Source organism: Anguilla anguilla, chromosome 8 (assembly GCF_013347855.1).
Source record: "Anguilla anguilla isolate fAngAng1 chromosome 8, fAngAng1.pri, whole genome shotgun sequence".
Taxonomy (NCBI): domain Eukaryota; kingdom Metazoa; phylum Chordata; class Actinopteri; order Anguilliformes; family Anguillidae; genus Anguilla; species Anguilla anguilla.
In genome coordinates, this window is record NC_049208.1 from 11,057,956 (window position 1) to 11,081,620 (window position 23,665).

General features: G+C 44.6%; 3 protein-coding genes across 3 annotated transcripts; 1 reads left to right on the forward strand and 2 right to left on the reverse strand.

Annotated features, from left to right (window-relative positions):
* The first annotated feature begins 8,359 nt into the window (after positions 1-8,359).
* On the forward strand, positions 8,360-12,679 carry LOC118233164 (insulin-like growth factor-binding protein 3). The gene is made up of 4 exons (XM_035428548.1): positions 8,360-8,853; positions 10,848-11,068; positions 11,691-11,810; positions 12,434-12,679. The coding sequence occupies exons 1-4, from the start codon at positions 8,502-8,504 to the stop codon at positions 12,557-12,559; spliced, it is 819 nt and encodes a 272-aa protein (XP_035284439.1). The 5' UTR covers positions 8,360-8,501; the 3' UTR covers positions 12,560-12,679.
* A 2,391-nt stretch (positions 12,680-15,070) lies between these two features.
* Positions 15,071-17,605, reverse strand: LOC118234744 (insulin-like growth factor-binding protein 1). Its single transcript, XM_035431538.1, has 4 exons — positions 17,136-17,605; positions 16,723-16,859; positions 15,926-16,054; positions 15,071-15,817 (listed from the first exon to the last, which is right to left on the reverse strand). Exons 1-4 carry the CDS (start codon positions 17,503-17,505, stop codon positions 15,692-15,694), a joined length of 762 nt encoding a protein of 253 aa, XP_035287429.1. The 5' UTR covers positions 17,506-17,605; the 3' UTR covers positions 15,071-15,691.
* A 1,658-nt stretch (positions 17,606-19,263) lies between these two features.
* LOC118234745 lies at positions 19,264-22,596 on the reverse strand. Its single transcript, XM_035431539.1, has 4 exons — positions 22,461-22,596; positions 21,747-22,187; positions 21,199-21,336; positions 19,264-19,997 (listed from the first exon to the last, which is right to left on the reverse strand). Exons 1-4 carry the CDS (start codon positions 22,545-22,547, stop codon positions 19,914-19,916), a joined length of 750 nt encoding a protein of 249 aa, XP_035287430.1. The 5' UTR covers positions 22,548-22,596; the 3' UTR covers positions 19,264-19,913.
* Between the last annotated feature and the right edge of the window lie 1,069 nt (positions 22,597-23,665).

Below are 23,665 nucleotides of genomic sequence, written 5' to 3' on the forward strand. Positions count from 1 at the left end.
AGGGTTGTTATTGCAGCGCACAATTATCCAGTTAGATCAGGGGGGTGGGCAATTCCCGTCCTAGAAGGCCAGTGGGCGTATGCAAGTTTTTGTTTCCACCGATTACCCAGGCTAAATGAGCTAACTGGCAGTACACACAAACACGGGTTCACTCATGGACTACATCACAGTAAAACGTTTCAGATAGGGACACAAGAACAGTCTTCAACTGTCATTCATGCACTTACCAAGGACTGCGGCTAAAATGTCAGGTGGTGTAAATTTCTGGGCTAATTAAGTAATTAAGGCCATGAGTTGGGAAACAGAAACAGATACAGCCCTTGTTGCCCACCTCTGAGTTAGATGAGTCAGGTGTTTCACTGCTGGGCTGGACCCGAAGCCATTACTTACCAGCCTCAAACTCAGGCTGGTATACGGTCTGATACATAGTCTCAAACTGGAGAATTTCAATCAGCTGACAGCTGAGTGTGTCCAGGCACTGCAGCTGAAGATGAATAAAGATGAATCAAGGTGAAAAAGCAAGTCCCACATTTCTGATCACTGACAGATCACAACCTCAGGGGTCCTGAAACCAGCACCAGGACATCTCCAGGGTCTACTACTCAAAAATGAAGGGGTAAATTAAAGAAGTTGATTACACAATTAACTCACCTCCTGTTGTGCTCCGTGCTTGTTGTTGATTCCAAGATGAAAAGAAAAACCAGCAGACCATGCAGCCCTCCAGGACCAGGGTTAGAGAGGCATGCTTTAGGCCTATTCATTGTTACAGATGATGTTTTCCCAACCCTTCCCCAAAAACTGTTATTTTATTCAGTTATGAATATCAGAAAAGAATATCACTACACTCAAAATTATATAGACAAATAAGGCAAATTATTTCTGCTTTCTGCTTTGTAATGGTTTTAAAAAAAATTACTGAGAAATACTTTGTTCATCGTATTTCTGAAATATGTATAAATACAGTATATAGCAGTACATTCCCCTTCAGTGAATAAATATTATTTAGCGGCTACAACATCAACGAGCAGCCGGTGTAAGTACAAGCATACCCTATCCTGCAAGCAGTATGTGTGGGAAGTGTCATTCTGCTACAAATGAACCAAAACAATGGCTGCAAGTGAAAACATAATTTCCTAATTAACCGTGAATAGCGATGGGTGCTCCTGATTGGTCATTAAGAGGAGCTGAAAATAGAATGTTAGGGGAGGATGAAACCAGTGCCTGCCGGTGCTTCTGTGGGTCAGGCAGGCACTATCTCCTAAAACCAGCGCTGCTACAAACACGACCAACCCCATTTGAGACGGGTCTTTCTGTTACCGGGTAAAATCACTGAAAGCACCACAGCCCACAGCCCACAGATATAACATGAAATCAGGTTTTTTTTTATCCTGGCTTTTTTTTTCACACGTGAGAATGTGAAGTCAACCTTCTGGCCTCTTTTGGCTCAATTTTCACTTCTAACGTTGAGGAAATCTGTCAGACCCGATCAGCAGCGGCGAGCATTTTAAATACACGCCTTTGAAATATGCCTTGAATGTATTTTCTATTTAAAACAGGTCACTTGTCTCTTTTTTGTTATGTTTTTTTGCATGGTTTATACATAGCTATGTCTCCATCGTTTTGATTGTTTATAGTTACATATTTTTAGGAGGTATTTGGTATTCTGTAACCAAAATAAATCAATGTCAGTGTATTTTTGTCCACGTCTGAGTCCGATCTCCAGGAATTCAGACCCCACTGCAGATCCAAGAAACACATTCCTCGCCCGTAATACTTCTCTTTTTCGACGCACAACATCGCAGTTTTTCCTCCGTTTATTCTGTCACAGCGCAGCGTTCTCCCTCTGAACCGAGCGGAGGAAGGGTGCCCTGAAATGACCACAGGAATGCTGGGATACGGGGATTCTGCGTCCCCGCCCATGGATTCAGACGGCCGTTTCCTAACATCCTGTAACGGGAGCAGGGAGTACAGCGCGTTTACCCGGGAGCCCGGCCTACAACAACGGACGGGAACACATTCCCCGGGGGGAAAAGCGCGCTGAGAAAATAAAGAGTCCTGCTTCTGTGCTATAGGGTGATGTAAGGGCAGGAAACACGTGCATGTATGCATACACACATACTGTACACGTACAGGCACACACAAACATACACATACAGGCACACACACACACACACACACACACACACATACTGTACACGTACAGGCACACACAAACATACACATACAGGCACACACACACACACACACACACACACACATACTGTACACGTACAGGCACACACAAACATACACATACAGGCACACACACACACACACACATACTTTACACGTACAGGCACACACAAACATACACATACAGGCACACACACACACACACACACACACACACATACTGTACACGTACAGGCACACACAAACACACACATACAGGAACACACAAACATGCAGATAGACAAACACAAAACCACACGTACACACACACACACGCATACAGGCACACACAAACATACACAAACACAAAACCACACGTACACTTGCACACACACACACATACACACATCCACTCATGTACATACACCTCCCTCCCCCCCCACACATACACGTACAGGCACACACAAACATGCACAAACACAAAACCACACGTACACTTGCACACAGGCACACATACACACACACCCCTCTCTCTCTGTGATTTCCAAGTTTCCTGTGCGCTCAGTCACACACTCAGGTAACACACCAGGTTCAAAGGCATATTAAAAAAAAATACTTTAACCCTTTAGATTCTGGTAAAATGTGAAAACATTCCTGTAGACCCCTGTAAATTTAATTCAAAACTGACAAAAACAGGCAACCACATGAAGGCAAAAACATTTTGTTCTGAATACTGGTTTTAAAAAAATACATTTATTTGCACACAGAAAGAAGCCTGCAGGGATTTTCTTGTGTTAACAGGGTTAAGATATTTCAAATAATTAGTTCACCCCAAGTAACAGGGATGTAACATATGCACCTGGAACCTGAGATGATCCTGCAGACTAAACCCACAAAGGACCAGAAAAACCTGAGAATCCTGCCCCATTGTAGCTCTCTTCCAGATCACATTCTTTGCCTCTTGTGCCTGACAATGCTCCTGTTAACTGTGTAGACTCTCGCATGTTTAGGTTTTTGGGGGGTCTTCAGTCCTGTGCATTTCATCTAAAAAATCGGTTGATAACTACAGTTTTTGTAAAACCGAGGAAAAAAATAAAGAATATCCACCAGCCTGTTAAAACACTGTTGGTGTTTCATCCTCAAAGGTTTGATAACAGCTGACCGCTGATTGGTTCATTTGTGCTGTGAAACTATGTTAGCAAAAAAAATATACATACTTCCCTTTGTCTGCCTGACGGTGTCCAGCATAATGCTTTCATAAGCCTAACATTAGTCAACTGGCCTGACACCCAGCATTTTAATCAGGTTTGTCCCATTGTGGTGAAGCTCAACAGGCGGTCGAAAGACTGTCTCAGGTTTCAGGATGGGAGTGTCTGGGCATAATGGGCTCATTCACAGTTGACCCTTATGATCACCCTTGAGTTCAGCCCACTGCACTCCCAGCATGCATTGCTGTGATATGGCCGGAGATGGGGCAGAAGGGTCCTTTCTATATTTTGTCCAGGACGGTCCTCGTTTTCTGAGGTGGGAAATAAGTATTCTAATGTAGCATGCACTACCTCGCGTTAGGTAAGACTTGCGTTTTCCAGCTGGGCACTTCCTGGGGAAATTTTCTGAAGATATATTTAACCTGAGGTATGTCTGGTTCTGAACCGATTTGGCTAAACTCGTGGTCCGGGGGGAAGGGGGATTCATAGCTGTTTCTGAGATAATGTGGCTTAAGAGGGTAAATAATCCCTCTAAACATGAAAAGCACCTAATTAAGAAAAATTAATAGCTTGTTAAAATTATGGGATTTAAACTGCGGTTGGAGGGACGGGAGTCACTGATCTAGAACTTTCTGTTCTCCTTCCCCAACTTGCTTATGTTCAGCTTCCTCCACATCTTCAAAGAGATCTTCCATTCACATCCGAGCTCACATTAGCCACTGACCTCAAAGTATGAGATCATATTTTCAGTGTTCTTTCTATCTTTCTTTTTCTTCTTCTCTCTCTCTCTTTAATGCATGTCTGTTCATTGTATGTAGCATGACATAATTTACCATTTGGCAGAAATAAGGGTGAATTCATAGAAGAAAGAAGTGTAAAGAGTTATGGCAACTTAATACTCATTTGACAGTTCACGTGATTGACACTACCACTGGCAAGCCTTACTGAGCTGGACAGGGCTATTAAACCCCCCCCCCCCCCCCCAGTGGTGTTGATAAAATTAGAAACTGTCAAGGTTCCTCAATGAAATGGGTCTGCGTGCTTTTCTTTATTGTGTCACATAGTTTGAAAACCCTCCCAGTCAGCAACTGTGCTCAGTTCAGGAATTTCGCAGATCGTCGAGGTCGACGGTCTTTGTTCGGACTGCGGCGTATATTAAACGCATGTACGATAATATCCTGTGTACATGAAAAAAAGAACATTCTGGACACTCCCTTTTATCGAGCGGCCTGTCCCACGGGGGCGCATTCCACCGGCCGCGCCGTGAGTCGCTGTGCTGCCCACATTCCAGCCGTATCGATCTCTTTCCCCCGACATCCAGAAAATGTGCAGGTAGTTAAAAGACTTCCTGAACAAAAAAATGAAGAGAGAAAAAAAAAATCAGCGCTCTTTCCAATTCTAAGGAGCGAATGTTTGAAATTCCACTTGGGCGATGCATACCCTTGCGCGCCGTCTGCCCCAGACCGGCCAGCCCAGAGAATTCGAGCGCGCACCAGCCGGTCGCTGCGTGCGCTATGCTTTGTTTCTCGCATCCTGTGGTACTCGTCTCCCTTTCACGGTTTTGGGCCGCCGGGGTTTCGCGAATGTTGTGGCTGAATCGTGCAGGTGTAATTACTCGGGAATCTCCGTGCAGACGTGAGGAATGTTTCCCCTTAAGTTTTCACCGCGCTGCCCAAATGTTTCCGACCCCCACCAACCCACGCGCTCACTCAACCAGACATATAAGGACACACGCGCGCGCACACACACACAGTTGCGCCGCGTAGTCCAGAAGGTAAAGGCCTTCCATCGCAATATGACATTTTGTTTTGGTAACATGAGATTAATTTTATGTTTCACTGCTGAAACATTGCATTCCTAGCCTTGTAAGAAGACAGGGTGCTGGAATGGAATTGTTCCGGAATGCAGCAGTGGAAGATGAGAACAGCACAAAGCCACATGTCTACATGACTGACCCCGTGACTGTTTCTGGACCCCATGGATGGGTAATTAGCCAACATGCTCACCTGTCCACACTGTGCTGCTTATGAAAGTCACGCTGGCTATTATAGGTAGCCTAACAGTAAAACGCAGATGGACTGCTGGGGTTTGTTCCACGTATTGTAGAACACAATGGCACGACGTTGTGGCTAAAAATATTTTTTTAACCTTCAGTTTAATGGTCCACAGTATCCCACCCACAAATGACGGCATCATCATCTCAGGTCCCCTAAATCCTCTTACAGAAGCAATGACGACAGCGGCCTTACGCACAAGGCAAGAACACTTTCCCACATAGTTTCAACACGTGATCCTATACTGAGGGTTACCCGTGGAGCTCGTATTTCACGTGCCCGTGTTTCACAGGCTGTGTGTGTGTGTGTGTGTGTGTGTGTGTGTGTGTGAGAGAGAGAGAGAGAGAGAGAGAGAGAGGACAGGACAGAAGACAGAGGACAGAAAGGTTGGTCCACTGAGCCCACAAGAGTTTATAATAGGCCAGGCAATGTAAAGTTCATAGTTCCTGGAGAGGGGTCATTGGTGGCGTGATATTTTCAGATTCCATGCGGACTCTTTATGGGATAAGCTTGTGCGTGAGCTGCAGCGATGGATACCTCATCCTACTCGACCTGATCCTAGACTCAGCATGTGACTTAACTGGTGATCTTATCTTGACCTTGCAAGCTTTCATTTGCTAACCCTGAATTCCAGAACTCTGACTCACTCACTTATCCTGAATCCCAGAACTCTGACTCACTCACTAATCCCTAACCCCTTAATTCTGATTCACTCACTCATCGTGAACCACAGAACTCAGACTCACCTGCTCATCCATAATCTCAAGACTGAAGATTTACGTTGTCATATTGGATTCCAGAATTATGGCTCACTCATTCATCACAAATCCGGAAACTCTGACTCATTGACTCATCCTGGATTCCAGAATTTAGACTCATTGACTCATCCTGGATTCCAGAATTTAGACTCATTGACTCATCCTGGATTCCAGAATTCAGACTCAGTCATTCATTCTGAATTCCAGAACTGACTCATTCACTCTGAATCCTCACTTACCCATCTTAGTTTTTGCAACTACTGTCAACAGAAAAAAACATTGCAAAAACATGTTGACAAAAATCTATAAGTGACAGATGCTGCATTGTGAATCTGAATTCAAACTGTAGCAATGAAAAATATATGAATAGATATGTATTTTTCTTGCATTATTTCCCTCCTATACAAAGAACAGTCAGAATATCATTTTACAGCTGGAACATTGTAATCAAGTAATTGGTTCAGAGTCAGTTGGATAATAAGCATATGCATTCTTACCATAAATAATTGCCAATGACTTATGCCTGATTGAATCAGCGGATATATTTATTCTGAAAATGCATAGTCTCCCACAGAATATATTGTGCCAATAAAGGAAAATGTTTCCATGTGTTTCTCAGACACAGAATATGTTTGAATAGGAAACACCACAGAAAATTATATTAAAAAAGGAAAGAGCACCAGACATTCTCTTGCTGTCCCCCTGGTATTTCCTTACTCATTGGTTCATTTTCTAATTTCCATTCCAGCAGTTTCTGCTGCGTAATGACATTATATTATCAGGTGTCCAACTTATGTTTGTTTTGCAGAAGTGAGAGGTACAGGATGCTGAATGTGTATAATTTGAGCGTGTTCAACCTCATTTGCTACACCAACACACATTGTTTTACCTATATATACAGACACTCCTGTTATACTGCATGTGTACTTCACTTTACTGTAAGTGCATTTAGCCACATCAAGCCCACGCATATACAAGTGTAGACTTTTTTTTTTTAATAATATGAAATACACATAGTAAAATGTCCAGTGTTTTCTCAACTCTAACAGAGTACTCTAAAACTCCAGTAGGGAGGGACCTGGAGGCCTGCTCTTCAAGAGTTGCTTACACACTAAACATTTAACTGTGCGTGAGGCATTTTTTTTTTCATAACCTCAGTTTGCATGACTTCATTTTGGCTAAAATTTTATTGAGTTGTTAACTTGAGGGTTAATCTTTATTTTAGGTATGCAAATGATAATATGCTAGACATTATATGTGACATAAATGTGCCTCAGGAAGTGTGCTTTTGCAAATATACAACAAGTTGTTAATTTAGCATACTTTTTTGTATGTACCTGTTGCTATCATTGTGTATGTTAACAACAATGTGACTTAGTGATGAAAATTTCAACAAAATGTAAACTATAGCCAAAGTTTATTCTCTGAACTAAACACATAGGCCTACGTGGCTAAAAGCATGCGAGGATAGTTCGTATGCCAATACAGCCACTATACCTCTTCGTATAAAATAAATATAAATGAGTGCACATGCACTTATGTTTGTGACTGCAATTACTACTGGGGCCACGTGGAATAGGCTATTAATCACATGATAACCGATGTCTTTGTAGCTTATTAAAATAAGCTTGGCTGTTCAAGGGATATAATTTCTAACGTCATTGCGCAAAAGCGTTAGATAGCGTGGATAATGTATTTTTAAAATCCTGTTCATATACCCTACCAGATTGTGCTATAGTAGTGCATATGAATGCGCATTTATTAACATTATTTTTTACAAGATGCCAAAAAAAACATGAATATTTTTAAGTTATGTTGTTATATACCCGCGTAAGAATAATTATTTATGTTTTAAAAATACATTTTGGAATACCTGGTTGTGTACATTTAGCTGAAAGCAGTTACACAATTCAATGAAAGAAAATATCCTAAAAGGATATGAGGACATTTTGCTTTGGATTCCATAGCATCCATAACTTGCAACACATAACCCGTGCTAAAAGTCGTTGCCAATTACATGTGAGCTTACTGCAGTAGTACAAGTCATTTATCAGTGAGATTTAGATTTGCAAATATTTTAAAATAGCTATATTGGAAGATATAAACTATTGATAAGTCCTGGCATTGCGCTTGTATTAGTCATTCAGAGGGGTGTGACTTCAAGGCGTTTTTTTTTTTTTTTTTTTTTTTTTGGCTATATATACACAGGCGTTCCAGTGCAGACGACGGTTCAGATTGAAAAGAGCAGTCTTCACACTCAGTTATAAAAGGTCCACTCTGACGTACGTGACAACTAGCACGGCTGCATTGCCCAGCGGGTTTCTTGCATAATGATGTCCAGTCTTCGGCTCCTTCGTTTGATCGCGCTGCTGTCGGTCACCCAGCTGGCCGAAGCAATCGGACCGGTGGTACGGTGCGAGCCTTGCGATGTTGCATCAGTGAGCCAGTGCAAGCCTTTGCCCTTAGATTGCGCCGAGAAGCTCCGCGAGCCCGGCTGCGGCTGCTGTGTGACTTGCGCGTTGAGTAAGGGGCAGTCCTGTGGAATTTACACGAGTAGATGCGGCTCCGGTTTGACCTGCCAGCCCCGGCCGGGGGAGACGAGACCACTCCTAGCCTTGCTGGAGGGACGAGGGATTTGCTCAGAAAATCGCAATGGGATTTCGGTGCCTGCTCATGGTGAAGGTAGCTAATCAATTACGCCACTGTCTATTAGCAAACTACCTAACGACATGGTATTAGCCTACTTTGTTAACTTACTTAGGCTTTGAATATAACTAAAAGTTTGGTAGTCAGCAGTCCCTCGCGGGTACATGACCTGAAATGTTCAGCGATTCCCGCGGTTCGCTGAGGCATAGGTGTGCATGTGGATGCTTTACTGTGGTATCACGATAAGAGCGTTGCACTTTTTTTTGTCGAAACATACTTATTTAACGTGACGGTAATGACTTCGCACTAGACATCTTTATGTGCAACGGAGCATTCGCCGCAATAATTATAAGAAACTATTCAAATAGGACCTGTACTTTTTTATTTACCATAACGCGCTCCATAAAAATCAAACTGTAAAAGCTGCATAAATAAATAAATAAATAAATAAATAAATAAATAAATAAAATCAGCAATTCGATTCCACCAACTTCAAAGGTCGTGGATTGTCGTGCATTCTTACTTTTCCACCGAACGCATGTGCAATATAATTGTGCCTATGTCGGGAAACATTGAAAGGGGTATGTATGTAATTCACGTATCAGACGCCTGTATTAAACAGGAGGGACTACACAGAAAAAAATGTGCATGCATAGTGTACTTTTCAAGCCCCTTGTCATTGATTCAGCTTTAGGTATACAATGAGGTAATTTAAACTCAATGAAGTATAAGCTATGCTCACAAAGTCCATGAATGAACGTTTCCTGGGTGCCGCATGAGTAGCTAAGACTTTAAATCACATTTTGTTGTGGGCTATTGAAGGAGGCTTTTTTTTTTTTACATTGCAGCATACCGCTTTTGTAAGGTGTTTAAATTATTACTGTTCAATGGTTAGTATGCACAGTAGTTCCCACTCCACGATCTAAGTCTAAATCTTTAAGATGAACATCCATTCCGGAATTGAACACAATTTCCACGTGGCCCTCGGAGCGGGACTAAGAGGGAGCCCTCATGAAGCACGTGCAGGACGGCACGTGTCATAGGAAGCGTTGTACTCCTCTTGATGTCCAACTATGTTTTTCTATTTATCTATTTTGTAGGGTTTTTTTTTAAATCAGTGTAAAATGTTTTAAAGTCCTGATGCTGTATAGTTTTATTTTGGTTTGAAAAATGTTTTTTTTGGTCTGCAATGAACTAAATTCAATTCACAGTCCAAGTGGGAAAAAAAAAAAAAAAATCAGTGTAGGAATTTAGGCTCTTGTGTTTAGTGTTATGAACTAGTACACACTCTAGAGTTGGTTGTATGCCACATGGATAATAGCCACTGGCTTTTCTCCATACTTGGATTTTGTATACTGTGTTTATACCACTCCAGTCAGGCGACCAGCATTCCCTGGATTTAATGATTTGTCAAGAACATTTGTCAGTGATCTATAAATAACAGCCTTCAGCTCTGTCACTGAACTTGGAAAGACTCTGTGCCCTGGTTGTGGTGGATGGGGGGATGGGGTAGCTTGCTGCATTTATGTTGCAGTTTTTCTTCTTTTTGTTGGCAGGGTGACTTTTGAATCCAAATCCAAATCTTGGATTTGTTGCACTGAGCAACAGGGCAGGAGGAGGAAGTAGTCACCTCCCAGCATAGCGCCCCCTATTGTGCAATTAATGCTTTTTAATTTTTTTAAAGGGTATTACAACATAACCAAACCAAGAAGTTATAACCAGTTTTTTTGGGGTCTATAAATGCTCACCGATTGCTGCTTGGTTCTTGTCATGGACATTAGCAGACCATATCTTTGTACCTTTAAATCCCTAAGGCTATACATTTGGTAAAATTATTATAAATAAACAAATGTAATGGTACAGTGAGGAAGAAGGCAAAAATGAAAACAGGGCCTTTCAGACTCTCCAAGACTTCAGCATCTCTGTTGTCAAGTATCTGGTCGATAATATCTTTAGAGTTAGATTTATCGTTACCCTTCTGATTTGAACGTATGATCACGACATTCTTCTCTACCGCCTGGTTTGGGCAGATAACACCACGGAAGAAGACGGAAGTTCCAAAGGCGCCGACACCAAAGACGGCCGGTGTGGGCTGACGGGTCTCAGGGCCGTTTTGCCCCACCCGAAGGCGGAGGTCATCAAGAACGCCGAGGACAACAAGTCGCAGCGCTCCAAAGTCAAGCCGCTCGCCGGCGCCGTCGGCGCGGACGGGCAGAACTTCTCCTGTGGGTCCAAGCAGGAGACGGAGAATGTGAGTACCTTGGCCTGGCCCAGCAGCCCTATTTCATGGAAGTCCTTAGCTGCTAGGGTTCATGCACATCCAGAGGGCAGCAGTCGTGCGGTGGGTAGCACTGTTGCCTCACCGTGGTTCAATTCCTAGCCGAGGCCTTTCGTTTGCATGTTCTCCCCGTGTCTGTGTGGGCTTTCTCTGGGTACTCCAGTTTCCTCCCACAGTCAGTCAGCCATGCAGGCTAGATTAATTGGAAGATCTATATTGGCCCTAGGTATGAGTGTGTGCCCTGTGACGGACTGGCGACCTGTCTAGGTTGTATTCTTGCCTTTTGCTCAGTGCATGCTTGGATGGGCAGTACAACTGGAAGTCACTGTGACCCACCGGGTCTGGTGTTTGAGGTTGTTGTACAAATGGAAGGAGCTGCCATGTGCTGTCAACCACTGACTGTTTGCTGTGAGCCAATCTGAAGGCCTGATTTGCAACCACAAAATACTGATTGGGTTGTACTGATAATTGGCAGCACACGGCATGTGATTTATTTTAAAGCTGGAAACGGACTCTTGGATAGTCTAGCCTTGGCCTTCGGGCCTGACTTGATTGAGCTGCCCATTTTCATTTTGTTTCTGTTTTCACTTTGAAGGGTCCGTGCAGGAGAGAGATGGAGAGTGTACTGAACAGCCTTAAGCTCACAGACATCATAAACCCGCAGGGACTCCACATTCCAAACTGCGACAAGAAAGGATTCTACAAGAAAAAGCAGGTAAGGGAGAAACCGGGCTCCTCCGTTCCTCCAAAAAATGGGTCGGCACCAAAGGCGCTAGCATCGCAACCGGCGCCGATCACAAGCACTGAACCGCACCGTCCTGTAAGGGCGTGTTTCCTACAGCAAACACTGGCCCAGACGTGCCATTAACTAGCAAGACTCCTTCACTTAACGGTAGGGTTAAGTGAATGGCTATTGCCAGATGGTGCTTCAGTAAGAGTTATATGTTAGGACATGTGATGGAATTGTATGCTAAGCTGTAACTTTGCCTGTTGACATTACACAGTAATGTCAACAGGCATAAGGTGCAGGATTTATTTCCGTTGTTATTTTTCTGGATTGACACTGTCCCAGATGTTATGAAGGATACAGTACCTGACTAATAAGAACTGTCCATGGTGCTGAACTGGACTACAGTAATACTCAGTGGCACACCAGCAGTCCAATCACATCCACTGCTAACTGAAAACAGCTGCATGTGTATATTCTCACGGCAGTACTTGTGGCAGCCTTTTGCTTTTTTATTTGATTGATGCCAGTGAAACAGGAAAACAATGTTATGGAAATGTTGACCGATATGTTATATGTTCCTATCCCTGTCTCTCTCCCTCTCCGTCCAGTGCCGTCCATCCAAAGGGAGACAGAGGGGGTTCTGCTGGTGCGTGGACAAGTACGGGCAGCCCCTGCCGGGCGTCGAGGGCACAGAGAGGGGCGACGCCCAGTGCTACAACTCCGAGAACCAGTGAGTGGCAGGGGGCGGGGCCACTGTGAGGCGGGGCCCAGGAAGGCCCTGCTGGATGCGTGCGGAAGCTCAGAGGAAGACCACTGCGCCCCTGCGGAACGTGACCTCACCTGCCCTCCCCCAACACCACCCCCCTCCCCCCCCCGCCCCCCCCGCTCAGCCCCTCTCCAGCAGAGCCAGGGTGGCGAGCTGTGATTGGCTCCCGGAGCTGGGCTTGCTGGGAACTATTCGCCCCCCTTACCCCCCCCCCCCCCACGAACGAGTCGCGCCTCTCGCCAGAAGAGGAGGAGCTGTGGCGCAGCGGTCCGCGGCTTCGTCGCGCGAGTCATGGTCACGGAGAGGCCGTAGACTATCGAGACTATCCTTTAGAGAAAGGGAGGGGGGATCAAGACTTCTGTTGAGGGAGGAGGGGACCGTCAGCCCTAATGCGAACAAGTGTCCGACATGGAGCTCTGAGAAAGAGGCATCGTCACGGATGTGCTTCCCTCTGCACTGTTCGTGTGTGTGCTCGTGTGTGTGTGTGTGTGTGTGTGTGTGTGCGTGCGTGTGTGTGCACACGTGTGTGTGTGTGTGCGCGCGCGTGTGTGCGGGCGCGTGTGTGTGTGTATGTGTGTGTGTGTGCGTGCGCGTGTGTGTGTGTGTGTGTGTGCACACGTGTGTGCGTGTGTCTGAACACAGTGTTGAAATACATGAAGGAGATACGTTCGTGCTGTGACCCAGTGACGTGCCGATATGTGGGGCTGCGCGGGAAGAATCCGTGCCACTCAGACTCGGCTTGTTTTCACTGGCTTTTCGCCCCAGCTATTCTCAGGGTCCGTGGCAGAGGCTCATGGGAAGGGGATGACCGATGACATTTCCGCTAAGCTGCCTCAGCGCTTCTTGGCGCTGAGCGCGCGGGATCAGCTGACACGCACGCGCCCGCGTGCCTCCGCTGGCCGCCCTCGCACACGTCCGCTCGGGCCAGCTGTCCGTCATGCGAGGCCACTCCCTCCGTCGGCCACGCGCCAGGGCGAGAGAGAGAGCGCTTTGAAAAGAGAACAACGGGCGGCGTATCCGCAGCGAAGCGCTCGGACCTGCCTTACTGCAGGGGTCGCATACCGGCCCTTCTGTGTTAGCGGTGGCTACAGAGAAACGGTTTAACAGACAAATAAGCTGAGAAAGACAGTGAGAGAATGGGGGGAGAGAGGCAGGCAGAGAGAGAGAGAGAGAGATATAATGTGAGAGCCTCAGAGTGAGATCTCCCATTGTCGCCGGTGTCACTACCATTTTGGGATCGGGTCAGCAAGATACTGACCCCACCAGTTCTTGACCAATCAAACCTGTCTATCACCACTTCTTGTTAATGTCCACAGACTGTCTCTCCACGGTCATACGTGGTATTTCATACAACCAGATGTTTTCCCAGATACTTGAGTGAGAATTCAACTGGGGCTGGAAAATGCGTGGTATACTTTGTCTCTTTTTCTTTGCTTACCTTCTTGAAAGTATGAATGTTAACAAACAAGTGCCTTATTGGCTGCATATTATAGCCTGTGGAAGCATGCATTTGCCATAGCCAGTCCTGGTTCAGTCTACGTTAACTGCCTTCTTTGGGAATGACTTGAAATTTAAACATGCCACTCTGGTGCTTTCTCAATAGCATTGCAGTCTAGCATTATTCTATGCTTGCTGTGAATATGATTGTTTGTGCTTTGGATGGGGAACTTCAAAATACAGTAGTTAACCCTTATTTTGCTTGGTAAATGTTGTTTCTGTTATTTTGTATTGTCTTTTTGGCTTTAACAGCTGCCTGTGCAAATTAAATAAGCTTTAAATGAATTGTAAGCTGACTGATAATGTGTTAAATCAGACTGTACTATACTGTGAGTCATTGGCAACTTCATTGCACTGATAAAACAATGCATGATTTTGGGACTATAATCACTATAATGGATTTAATAATGCAAGTGTTTGCCATTTTGTTGAGTGATACGTGGTGAAAGGACAATGAGGGTACATAAAACTAACAAAAAAATAAGTAAATGAATCATGGGTGGGCCTACCGTAGCAATTGCACACCGATTTAAACCAACCATTGAGTTTCTGCAGAGAGCACAGTATTTTGATTGGTTCAGACAAGTCATTGATTGACAGCTCATTATAGCTCCACCCATTACACTTCATGAACCTCTTTCTCCCATCACCTGGGGCCTGTGTGTCCTGACCATGTGACAGGCCATGTGACGGTCAGAGCCAGTTGACCTTGTTAGGGGCATCCCAGAACTGTTATTTTATTTTTTTTTGTTACATTGATTGTATTTAATGTCTCTTTTTAATAAAATATATACAGAAAAACATGTATGCCAACATTTGTTTGCCTCTAATCTGTTCACTCTAAGGACTTGAATAGAGAGAGAGAGAAAGAGAGAGAAATAAAATGAAATTTCACAAAATAAATTTTCTGATCAATAGATGGCCATACTACTGTCTGATCATATATATAGCTTTTAACACAGAACTATAGCCACAATTCCACTTAGATTAGATGATTTATTAAAGATATTTTGAAAGCCATATTTACAAAAAACATACAAAGAAATGGTTAAGATGTTCATTTAGAACACAAAATAGTAGCAGCAGTTGTTTTTATTTAGAAAAAAGCAATTAAATCTGAAGACAAGACTTCATAAAACACAAAGGTCAGAAAAATTAACTACATTCTATAACAGAGGTAGATAATGTGAATACCCATTCAAAAGTCATATCTGATCTATTACATATTTCTGCAGTGCCAAAACAAAAATGAATTTCACAGCTCTAGCTTTTGAATAAGCTTTTCATGAATGGAAAGAAGTAATTTATTTCAGCATTTTTGGTCAAAATTGTTATGAGAGAAGGCCATCACTGACCTCATTGGCAAGAAAACTTGTTTTTAAAAATGACAATTACCAAACACAATATCCATAAATATGTGAAATAAATAAGTATATGCGATGTAAATAAACTGAAATTCATTTATACTCAGAAAGTGATCTTTTGTCACTTTTCTCGAGAATCAGTGTACCAGTGGTGTGAAGAGTATTAAATAAATAGACGTACCGTTTTCAATAAATAAGGAAAGTTTGAGTGTTAACAGGTGTAGCCCCATGAGAGGGCGCTAGTGAGTCAGCTCCTGCTGGCAGCCAGAGTCCGCGAGAAGGTCGGTGGAACCCGGGATCATTTTCCCATTCCAGGAGGACACGCACCAACACCTCCCCGGCTCTCCCGCCAAAGATGTTTCACACTGCAGATTAGAGAGAAAGAGAGAGAGAAAAAAATGTGTGTTTGTGGATATAAGTGGCATGTTATTTTTAAAACGTAAAGGGAAGAGCTCCGTTTAAACGGGGCGAACCTGCTTCGATTTGTAGAAGCCGTGCTTGTCGCAGTTGGGAAGGTAGAAAGTGGTGAACTTGTCTCCTAACGTCTGCTGGGACGTGGCGATCCTCTCCAGGGCTTGTTGTAACTCCACGTGACAAGGGCCCTGTGGCGCAGTTGATAAAGAGAGCACGCATTAAGCAATTCACAAAATATATAACATCAACAATTTCTAAGAAATTCTTAACCATTTTAACTGAACTTTTGGTTTTAACAAGAGGTCTTGGTTTCCTCAGACTCAGATCTAGATTAAGTAGTTGCGTGACAGAATACCATTACTTATTTTATCTAATCCTGCATGCATTTCATTGGTTTGTATAAATTGAGGCTAGTATCGAAATAATCGTCCGCTCACATCCATTTACATTACATTTATTTGGTAGACGCTTTTTATCCAAAGCGACGTACAAAAGTGCATATCATGGTCATTGGAACAACTACATAACACAGGGAGTAGTTTGGTGGAGCAGGAGCATACCCAATTCTACTGTTAAGCCTATACGCATATAACTTGATTCAACTTTTTGCTTTCATCTACGTTTCATTTCTGCATATTGATTCACAAAATGAGATTTACGAACGGGCCAATTCTAATACACTGTTATCATTTATGACAGAATGATAAACAGAGTTTTTATAGTAGTTTGGTGGAGCAGGAGCTCCCTCTTATGGTCCAAAAGAAATACTGGTAACGCACCAATTTCTTCATTTTTGCAAGAAATGGTGACAAAGGGCATAGTACCTGCAATACCTGTCAGTAATATGGGTCCCTACCTGCTCCACAAGTTTTTTCCGGATGGCGTTGATCTTTGCTTTCAGGCTTTCCTGAGCCTCCCAAATGTCCTTCGGATCATACGGTTTGAGTCCCAGTAAGTGGTATGCGGAGCCGTCTGCGTTCGCATCACCGTTTTCTGAGGGGAAAAATTTTTTTGTTAACGGGGAAATATATTATTAAATATTAAATTTGAACTGACATTACATGGCAACAGTAGAACTGTATACATTACACGTGCGCTTATTAAAGCCACTACAGTTGATCTTTGATGTTTGCGCCGCGTGGCTGTGTCGGTCTAATTACTGCTGTTAGAATAATCTCGTGTTTGTAAAACCTTCCCACAGTTTACTGTAACTGTATTTTATTTTTTTATTTTTTTATTTAATTAAAAATTAAAATCTGAAGTGGTTACCTGGATTTTGAGGAGATTCGCTTTGTTCAGATTCAGTACAGGCGGCATGCCCCCTCGTAAGCGAATGAAGGGGCCGAGGGTCCTCCGGTCGTGGAGAGCAGCGTAGCCCTGAAGCGCAAGGCGCGGTGTAAACTCCGCAGGACTGTCCTTTCTTCAAAGCGCAGGTAAGGCAGCATCCGCAGCCGGGCTCTCGCAGGGCCTCCTCGCAATCCGGCGCAACAGCCGGACATTCAAGCAACTTCTCCGGGGTGCAGGGCGCGCAGCGAATCGGCTCGGCGCCTAAAATCGGCGAGGCCAGCGCTGGAGCTAGAGATAGACTGGCTGTAAATACTATCTCCACCCACAAGTGCCGCAGAGATAATCCACTCATTACAAAACGTGGGGTAGATTTTTTTAGATTTTTTTTTTTAAAACGCAGATGTATCGTCAAAGTTGATGTTTTTCTGAAGATGAACTTCTTTTTGGCGCGACGCTGTATTTATACAGTACCATGGCCTCCAGAAACGTTAATATTTGACCCATTAGCCTGTGATATTAATTATTTATTAAACAGGTGCAAGGATTAGACATCCTCCGATTTGTTTGCGTAGACCAGTTCAAACGTAAATATTTGCCTTAGGACAAACCGTGCCTGCACAGGTCGTTTGGTAGGGGGAAAACATAACATTGATCAGTCCCTACTGTGCCTCGTGGCAGTAGTGCAAGAAAAACTGATTGTTGTTTTGTTTTTTGTTTTCAAAATAAAGTACTTATTAGTTGCATTAGAGAACTGAAGCTTAACGTGATATTGAAATACAAGTCGATTGAATGCATTCATTGAATTTTTTACGTGTATATTTGAACATGTATCCTCTTAGTTGTTTACATAGCTTTATTGGTCTACTGTACTCGAGTGGCGGTGCATAACGGGCACGTGTCTGAACGTAGGACATTATGTAAAAACTGATAACGGGTCAGGCAATTTAAATTCCACGGGATCATCATATTGCCTTAATGCTTGTTTGCAAAGGTTACTATATTGAAATTGCCCATGTCCAGGTGTAGTATTTAGACACACTTTTATCTAGAGCAAACAAGGCCGTGAAGAGAACCTCATTGCCATTCATTCTCTCTCTCTCTCTCTTTCTCAATTACAGACCAATTGTGCGTACATTTCAATTTACGTAAAATATTATATTAGTTTAACACAAATAAATGAGACGTTCGGTTCTCACATGTTTTTTCATTGATAAGTCAATGAGATGGTTGATCAGTCAAACGCTAGTCCTGGAGGGTCTCAGCATTCAGAAGGCAACATTTTTTGAGTGAGCACAGCTGGATGTTTACTGGGGTAGTTGTAGAGGTTTTGTGCCTTTTTTGCTCAAGTGCAACAGTTGTGTTGTGTTCAGAACAGGAATCTACAGACCGGGGCAATGGGAAAGGAAGAGTTTTACTGAGCACGGAGACTATGGGACTTGAACTGAAGATAGGCAATCTCACTGAGGACCCGTAACCTGGAGTGACCTCTCTCTCTGAGAATAGGCCCGTGTGTTCATCTGTGTGGTACTTAGGATGGGAATCACAGCATCTGTGCCACTGTCTGTGATGGCTTTTTGATAGCTTTTACTACTTCATGTGCCTTTGATGTTAATTAACATAATTAATTGATGTGTTTTAGAGGCAGTGACCGTTGGCATTCACTCATGGCCCTAGAGATCTGACAGGAGCATTTTAGAGTGGCCTTCCAGCTGATTGACACGTGGAACAACAGGTGATTGTAATTTCCCATCAATTAATTGCTTCAATTTGAATTCAGGTAGCACACACCTAAGAACTTCAGATTCTGGATTTGGGGGGAGGGATAGAAGTCAAGCATTTTCTAGATTCTCCTGTCTCTTGTACTGTATGTCAGTCTCTCTCAGGCCTGGTCCCTTTTTATCTTGATCAATTAAGGTTGTTGAAAATGTGTTTAAGTTCTACCATAATTGTGTGGTTAAACTTATTTTAACACGTTGCAGGTTTTCTCATTTGCTGTCAGTTAAACCCCATTAATTTTACTCAGGTGGTTATAGGTCTCCACACACTCAGAAAATGGGACCCTGCTGATTTCACCTGTCAGTTTGTAATTGAATCAATTGAAAATGGAACCTCTTTCAACTGAATTTTTATTTGCCTCTCATATAAACCCAGTGAATGTTCTACCGTACATAAGTCATTCTGCGTTAGAGAGTCTGCTAAATCAATGTAATGTAATGATTACCTTTTATATGTGCAGACAAAGCAGTGTGTGTCATATGGGCACCTGCATTGGCTTTTTTGCACTATTAAAAATATTCAGGAATACTAGGAATGCATAACGCAGGATATGAACAACACTGAAAGCAGGGGAGCGGAGGAGGAAACTGGACGGCCCGAGAAAGAACACAAATATTTTGCGGCCGCGATTGCCGCTGGCAAATCATTAACACCGCGCCACCTTTGTCGGAATGGGTTAAAGTTGCACAAGATCAAAGGGAAACTTGGTCATCCAAGGTCGGGTCGCTTCGAAAACAAGAGGCCGAGAGGCCCCCGTCGGAGGGAGGGCCCGGCGAGGAAGCAGGCCCGAGGCGCTGCCCGCCTGCCATTTTAAAAAGTCACGTCACGATGAGTCGGCGCGTTACTCAACGTTCCCGCCGGAGCGTGTTTACGCACCCGGGCGCAAACACGCTCGATCTCCGAGCCCGGGTCACGCCGCCCACGCCGCCGCCCACGCGCGCCCACGCCGCCGCCTCGTGCCCCGCGTTCGGCAGCCCGAGAAGGCTACTCCACCGCCAGCTCGTGGTGAGCGGCCTCCTCTATGCTGTGCATCAGCTGGGCCAGCCATTCCGGGACAGCAGGCGGCGTCTGTGAGGGGAGGAGCAACGGGAACGTACGCTGGAGAGGACGTCAAACCGGGCGGCTGCGGCCCAGCTTCCGTCCCAGCCTTCGTTGTGCATGCACGCGCACACACGCGCACACGCACACGCACACACACACACACACACGTTATAACGCTTCTCATTTGTGGGTCTGAGCTCTTGATTGATCTCATTCTGCTGTTTATGCTACAGTGTGTGGAACGTTTGGTTCTCTAACAGGTGAAATTTGGCTTCCGGGGCCCTGGGTGGGGTGGGGTGGGGTGGGGTGGTACACTGTCCTGTCCTTTCCAACATTTAATCAACCAGATGACTAGAAAAGAACACCTCTCAAATTTACAGAAAGCACATAACAGTGAGTTTTCTATCACAAGTGCATTATTTTCACGTTTTAAAGTCACCTTTGTGGATAATAAATATTAGAAATCTTCAAATACATTATTCTGGGGGGCTCTCAGTTATTTCCTGGTTACGGGTTAAGTCTAGAGCTGTGATCTTTATTCCTGGTACTGGAGAGCTGCAGGGTCGGCTGGTTTTTGTTTTCGTCTTAATATCAGCAGACACTTCAGACCCAAGGAACCAGGTGAGGCGAGTTAACTGTGTAAAAGTGCCAAGCAACGCCAAACACCAGCAGACCCTGTGGCTTGTCGGGACCAGGAATGAAGATCACTGCTCTGGAGGAACTGCCTTTCAGGGGCAGCGGGACCGGGAATGAAGATCACTGCTCTGGAGGAACTGCCTTTCAGGGGCAGCGGGACCGGGAATGAAGATCACTGCTCTGGAGGAACTGCCTTTCAGGGGCAGCGGGACCGGGAATGAAGATCACTGCTCTGGAGGAACTGCCTTTCAGGGGCAGCGGGACTGGGAATGAAGATCACTGCTCTGGAGGAACTGCCTTTCAGGGGCAGCGGGACCGGGAATGAAGATCACTGCTCTGGAGGAACTGCCTTTCAGGGGCAGCGGGACCGGGAATGAAGATCACTGCTCTGGAGGAACTGCCTTTCAGGGGCAGCGGGACTGGGAATGAAGATCACTGCTCTGGAGGAACTGCCTTTCAGGGGCAGCGGGACCGGGAATGAAGATCACTGCTCTGGAGGAACTGCCTTTCAGAGGCTTTCTGCATGAGCAGATAACCAATGGCAGCAGTTCCAATATACATCATTTGAGGTGTTGGCTCCTCTAATACTTACAATTGTGTCCTTTTTTCTTGTGTCCTTTTTTCTGAGTCGTTTCTTTTTTGGGGGTGCGACAGGTGCCTCGCCGTCCTCAGATCTCATAGAAAGCCTTCTGTTTGGTCTTTTGTTTCTCTTCATTTTGCTTGCTGTTGGCTTTCAAATCACAAACATCGCAGAACCAGTCACCAAGTTGGATGTGGATATGATCCGAGTTTCCCGTTATAATTAATCATCTTAGCTACACCTGATGGCACATTTTTCACAGACTGGTGACAAATTAAAGAATCATGCTCATTCACTGATTGCAAGTTGAATAATAAACCTTAAATGCCTACCTTAAATTTGTTGTTGTAAATATTTCCAAGCATTATTTGACAAAATTATTACATTTGTACATGTAAATATGTATTTTATATGCAATATATACTGTTATATATGTAGTTTGGCTGACAGTGGATGCATGTTGAATATGAAACATCTAGATTTTTTAGGTTAAACACGAAACATAGATATGAAGACAGTTTAGTGGCTTAGTTTGAGGGGAAGATGTCATTGTTTCGTACCTCTACCCAGTCCTCGTCCTTGCTTTCTGCGTCGGTGTCTTCTCTGGGAGGGGAGCTGTCCCCTGGTGACATCACCGCAGTCCCTGGTCCTCTGGGCCTCAGGGAGCGCTCGGACTGAACTTCAGCCAGCGGGTAGGAAGGAGAGCCGGGCAGTAGTGATTGGTCAGGGCCACCAGGCGCATCATCCGCCTCCTGAAGGGAGGGCAGGAGCCTGTGCGGCGGGCCTCGGGACCGGCGGGCCCTCAGCGGCCCGGAGGCGAGGGAGGAGTCGCCGCTGCAGCTCGCGGTGAAGCAGGACTCCTCGGTGTGGGCCGGCGTGCTCTGCTTCACCAGGGAGACTCGACCGCGCCTGCGCACGCCCAGCAAGACCGAGTCCTCCAGCTCCGCCTCCGACTCCGACTCCGACTCCTCCAACTCCTCTATGGTCTCCAAGTACCAAACCTGGACCAAATGCACATTTGAAATACTTCAGCTCTTCAGATGGTGGTAAAATAATAATAACAACAATAATAAATAAATAATTATACACTCCTGCAGATCACTAATGACTTTTTTTTTTTTACAAAACATTAGCATTAGCAAAATGTATAGTCATTTGAAGTATAATATTCTTCTGAAAACTGGTGAAAGAGTTATTTTCTTTTTTTTTGCTGGTGTGTAAAGGGACGTAATACTTGAATGCTCGTTTGAGCCAGGGTCTCTAAGGAACTCTACCTGTCTCCCGCCAGAGTCGCTGCTTCCAGCTGCCATTTTGGGGATGGGGAAGGGGGCTTCTGCAGGTGGAGAAAAAGATGGAGGCATGACGGCGTCCACTGCAAAACCCGGACTGCTCCACCCTGGTCCCGGTGAGGGTCACGGGTCCCCAGGGTCCCCTAATCCCCGGAGGGTGGCTACCTGCGATTTTGGGGGCTCCCTGGTTCCGTGAGAGGTTATTAGTTGAATAGTGATGGCGAGTTAGAATCTGCTGCCATTCATAATCTTAACAGCACCCACAAATGATGTTCATTATAGTGATCGCAAAACCTGTTGGACATTTCACTACATCTCACAGAGAGATGAGATGCATCGAGCAAATTGGAAAATTGGGCCATATCTGGCAACTTTTGCTGATTTCATAAGCCCACTTACTTATGGTGCCAATGCTGCCATTTTAGCTACATTGTTTTGATAGGTTTCATGAGTGACTGTTCAAGACTGTTCTTGTGTCTCTATATCACACTTATGTGGAAGTGAATTGGCATTGATATATTAGTTATTTGACATGGGAAATTAGTTTAAACAAAGACTGCATATGCACAAGCCCCTTCCCCAGGAATGAAGCCCCCACCCAATCTAGACAGTCTAGATCAGTGGTCTCCAACCCTGGTCCTGGAGAGCTACAGGGCCTGTTGGTTTTCATAGTGACTCTGCACTTCATGAATCAATTAGAGCAGTTGATTACACAGTCAACTCAACTCACCTGGTGTCTTGGGCCTCAATTGGGTGCTGATTTTAAGGCGAAAAACAAAAAACCAGCAGACCCTGTAGCTCTCCAGGAGCAGGGTTGGTGACCACTGGTCTAGACGAATGTTATGTTTGTGAAGCGTTCTTGTTCTCAAATGTACAATCGCCCCGCCTCTTTATTGCTGGATTATGGCTCAATCGCTGATAAGCTGGACTCGTTCCGGAGTGACCCCCCCCTCGCTCCTCGAAAGCGGTTCTGGCCGACCTGACATGTTGTCACACCGATTCCCATCAATATGATGTCCTGAACCCACCTCACCCCTTATCGCTGGGGCCTTGGATCAAAGCCTGGTTCCATGCAGCGCTGGGCTCGCTGAAGAAAAGCACCGAATCATAACTCTGTGTGTCGGTTATCCGTTGGGCATTGTCCCAACTGTAATACTATGCTCCTGTGTTTACTATGTATAGGGGTGAAA

Bases quoted from the DNA above. Each gene is read 5' to 3' on its own strand.
- LOC118233164 (XM_035428548.1), top strand. From the start codon at position 8,502: ATGATGTCCAGTCTTCGGCTCCTTCGTTTGATCGCGCTGCTGTCGGTC. The intron at 8,854-10,847 runs GTAGCTAATCAA...TGGTTTGGGCAG, and splicing joins GGTGCCTGCTCATGGTGAAG to ATAACACCACGGAAGAAGAC. The intron at 11,811-12,433 runs GTAAGGGAGAAA...CTCTCCGTCCAG, and splicing joins GATTCTACAAGAAAAAGCAG to TGCCGTCCATCCAAAGGGAG.
- LOC118234744 (XM_035431538.1), bottom strand. From the start codon at position 17,505: ATGAGTGGATTATCTCTGCGGCACTTGTGGGTGGAGATAGTATTTACA. The intron at 16,860-17,135 runs GTAACCACTTCA...TTTTCCCCTCAG, and splicing joins CGAATCTCCTCAAAATCCAG to AAAACGGTGATGCGAACGCA. The intron at 15,818-15,925 runs GTTCGCCCCGTT...TCTAATCTGCAG, and splicing joins GCTTCTACAAATCGAAGCAG to TGTGAAACATCTTTGGCGGG.
- LOC118234745 (XM_035431539.1), bottom strand. From the start codon at position 22,547: ATGCCTCCATCTTTTTCTCCACCTGCAGAAGCCCCCTTCCCCATCCCC. The intron at 22,188-22,460 runs GTAGAGTTCCTT...CATTTGGTCCAG, and splicing joins GCGACTCTGGCGGGAGACAG to GTTTGGTACTTGGAGACCAT. The intron at 19,998-21,198 runs GTAAGTATTAGA...CTCCCCTCACAG, and splicing joins CAAGAAAAAAGGACACAATT to ACGCCGCCTGCTGTCCCGGA.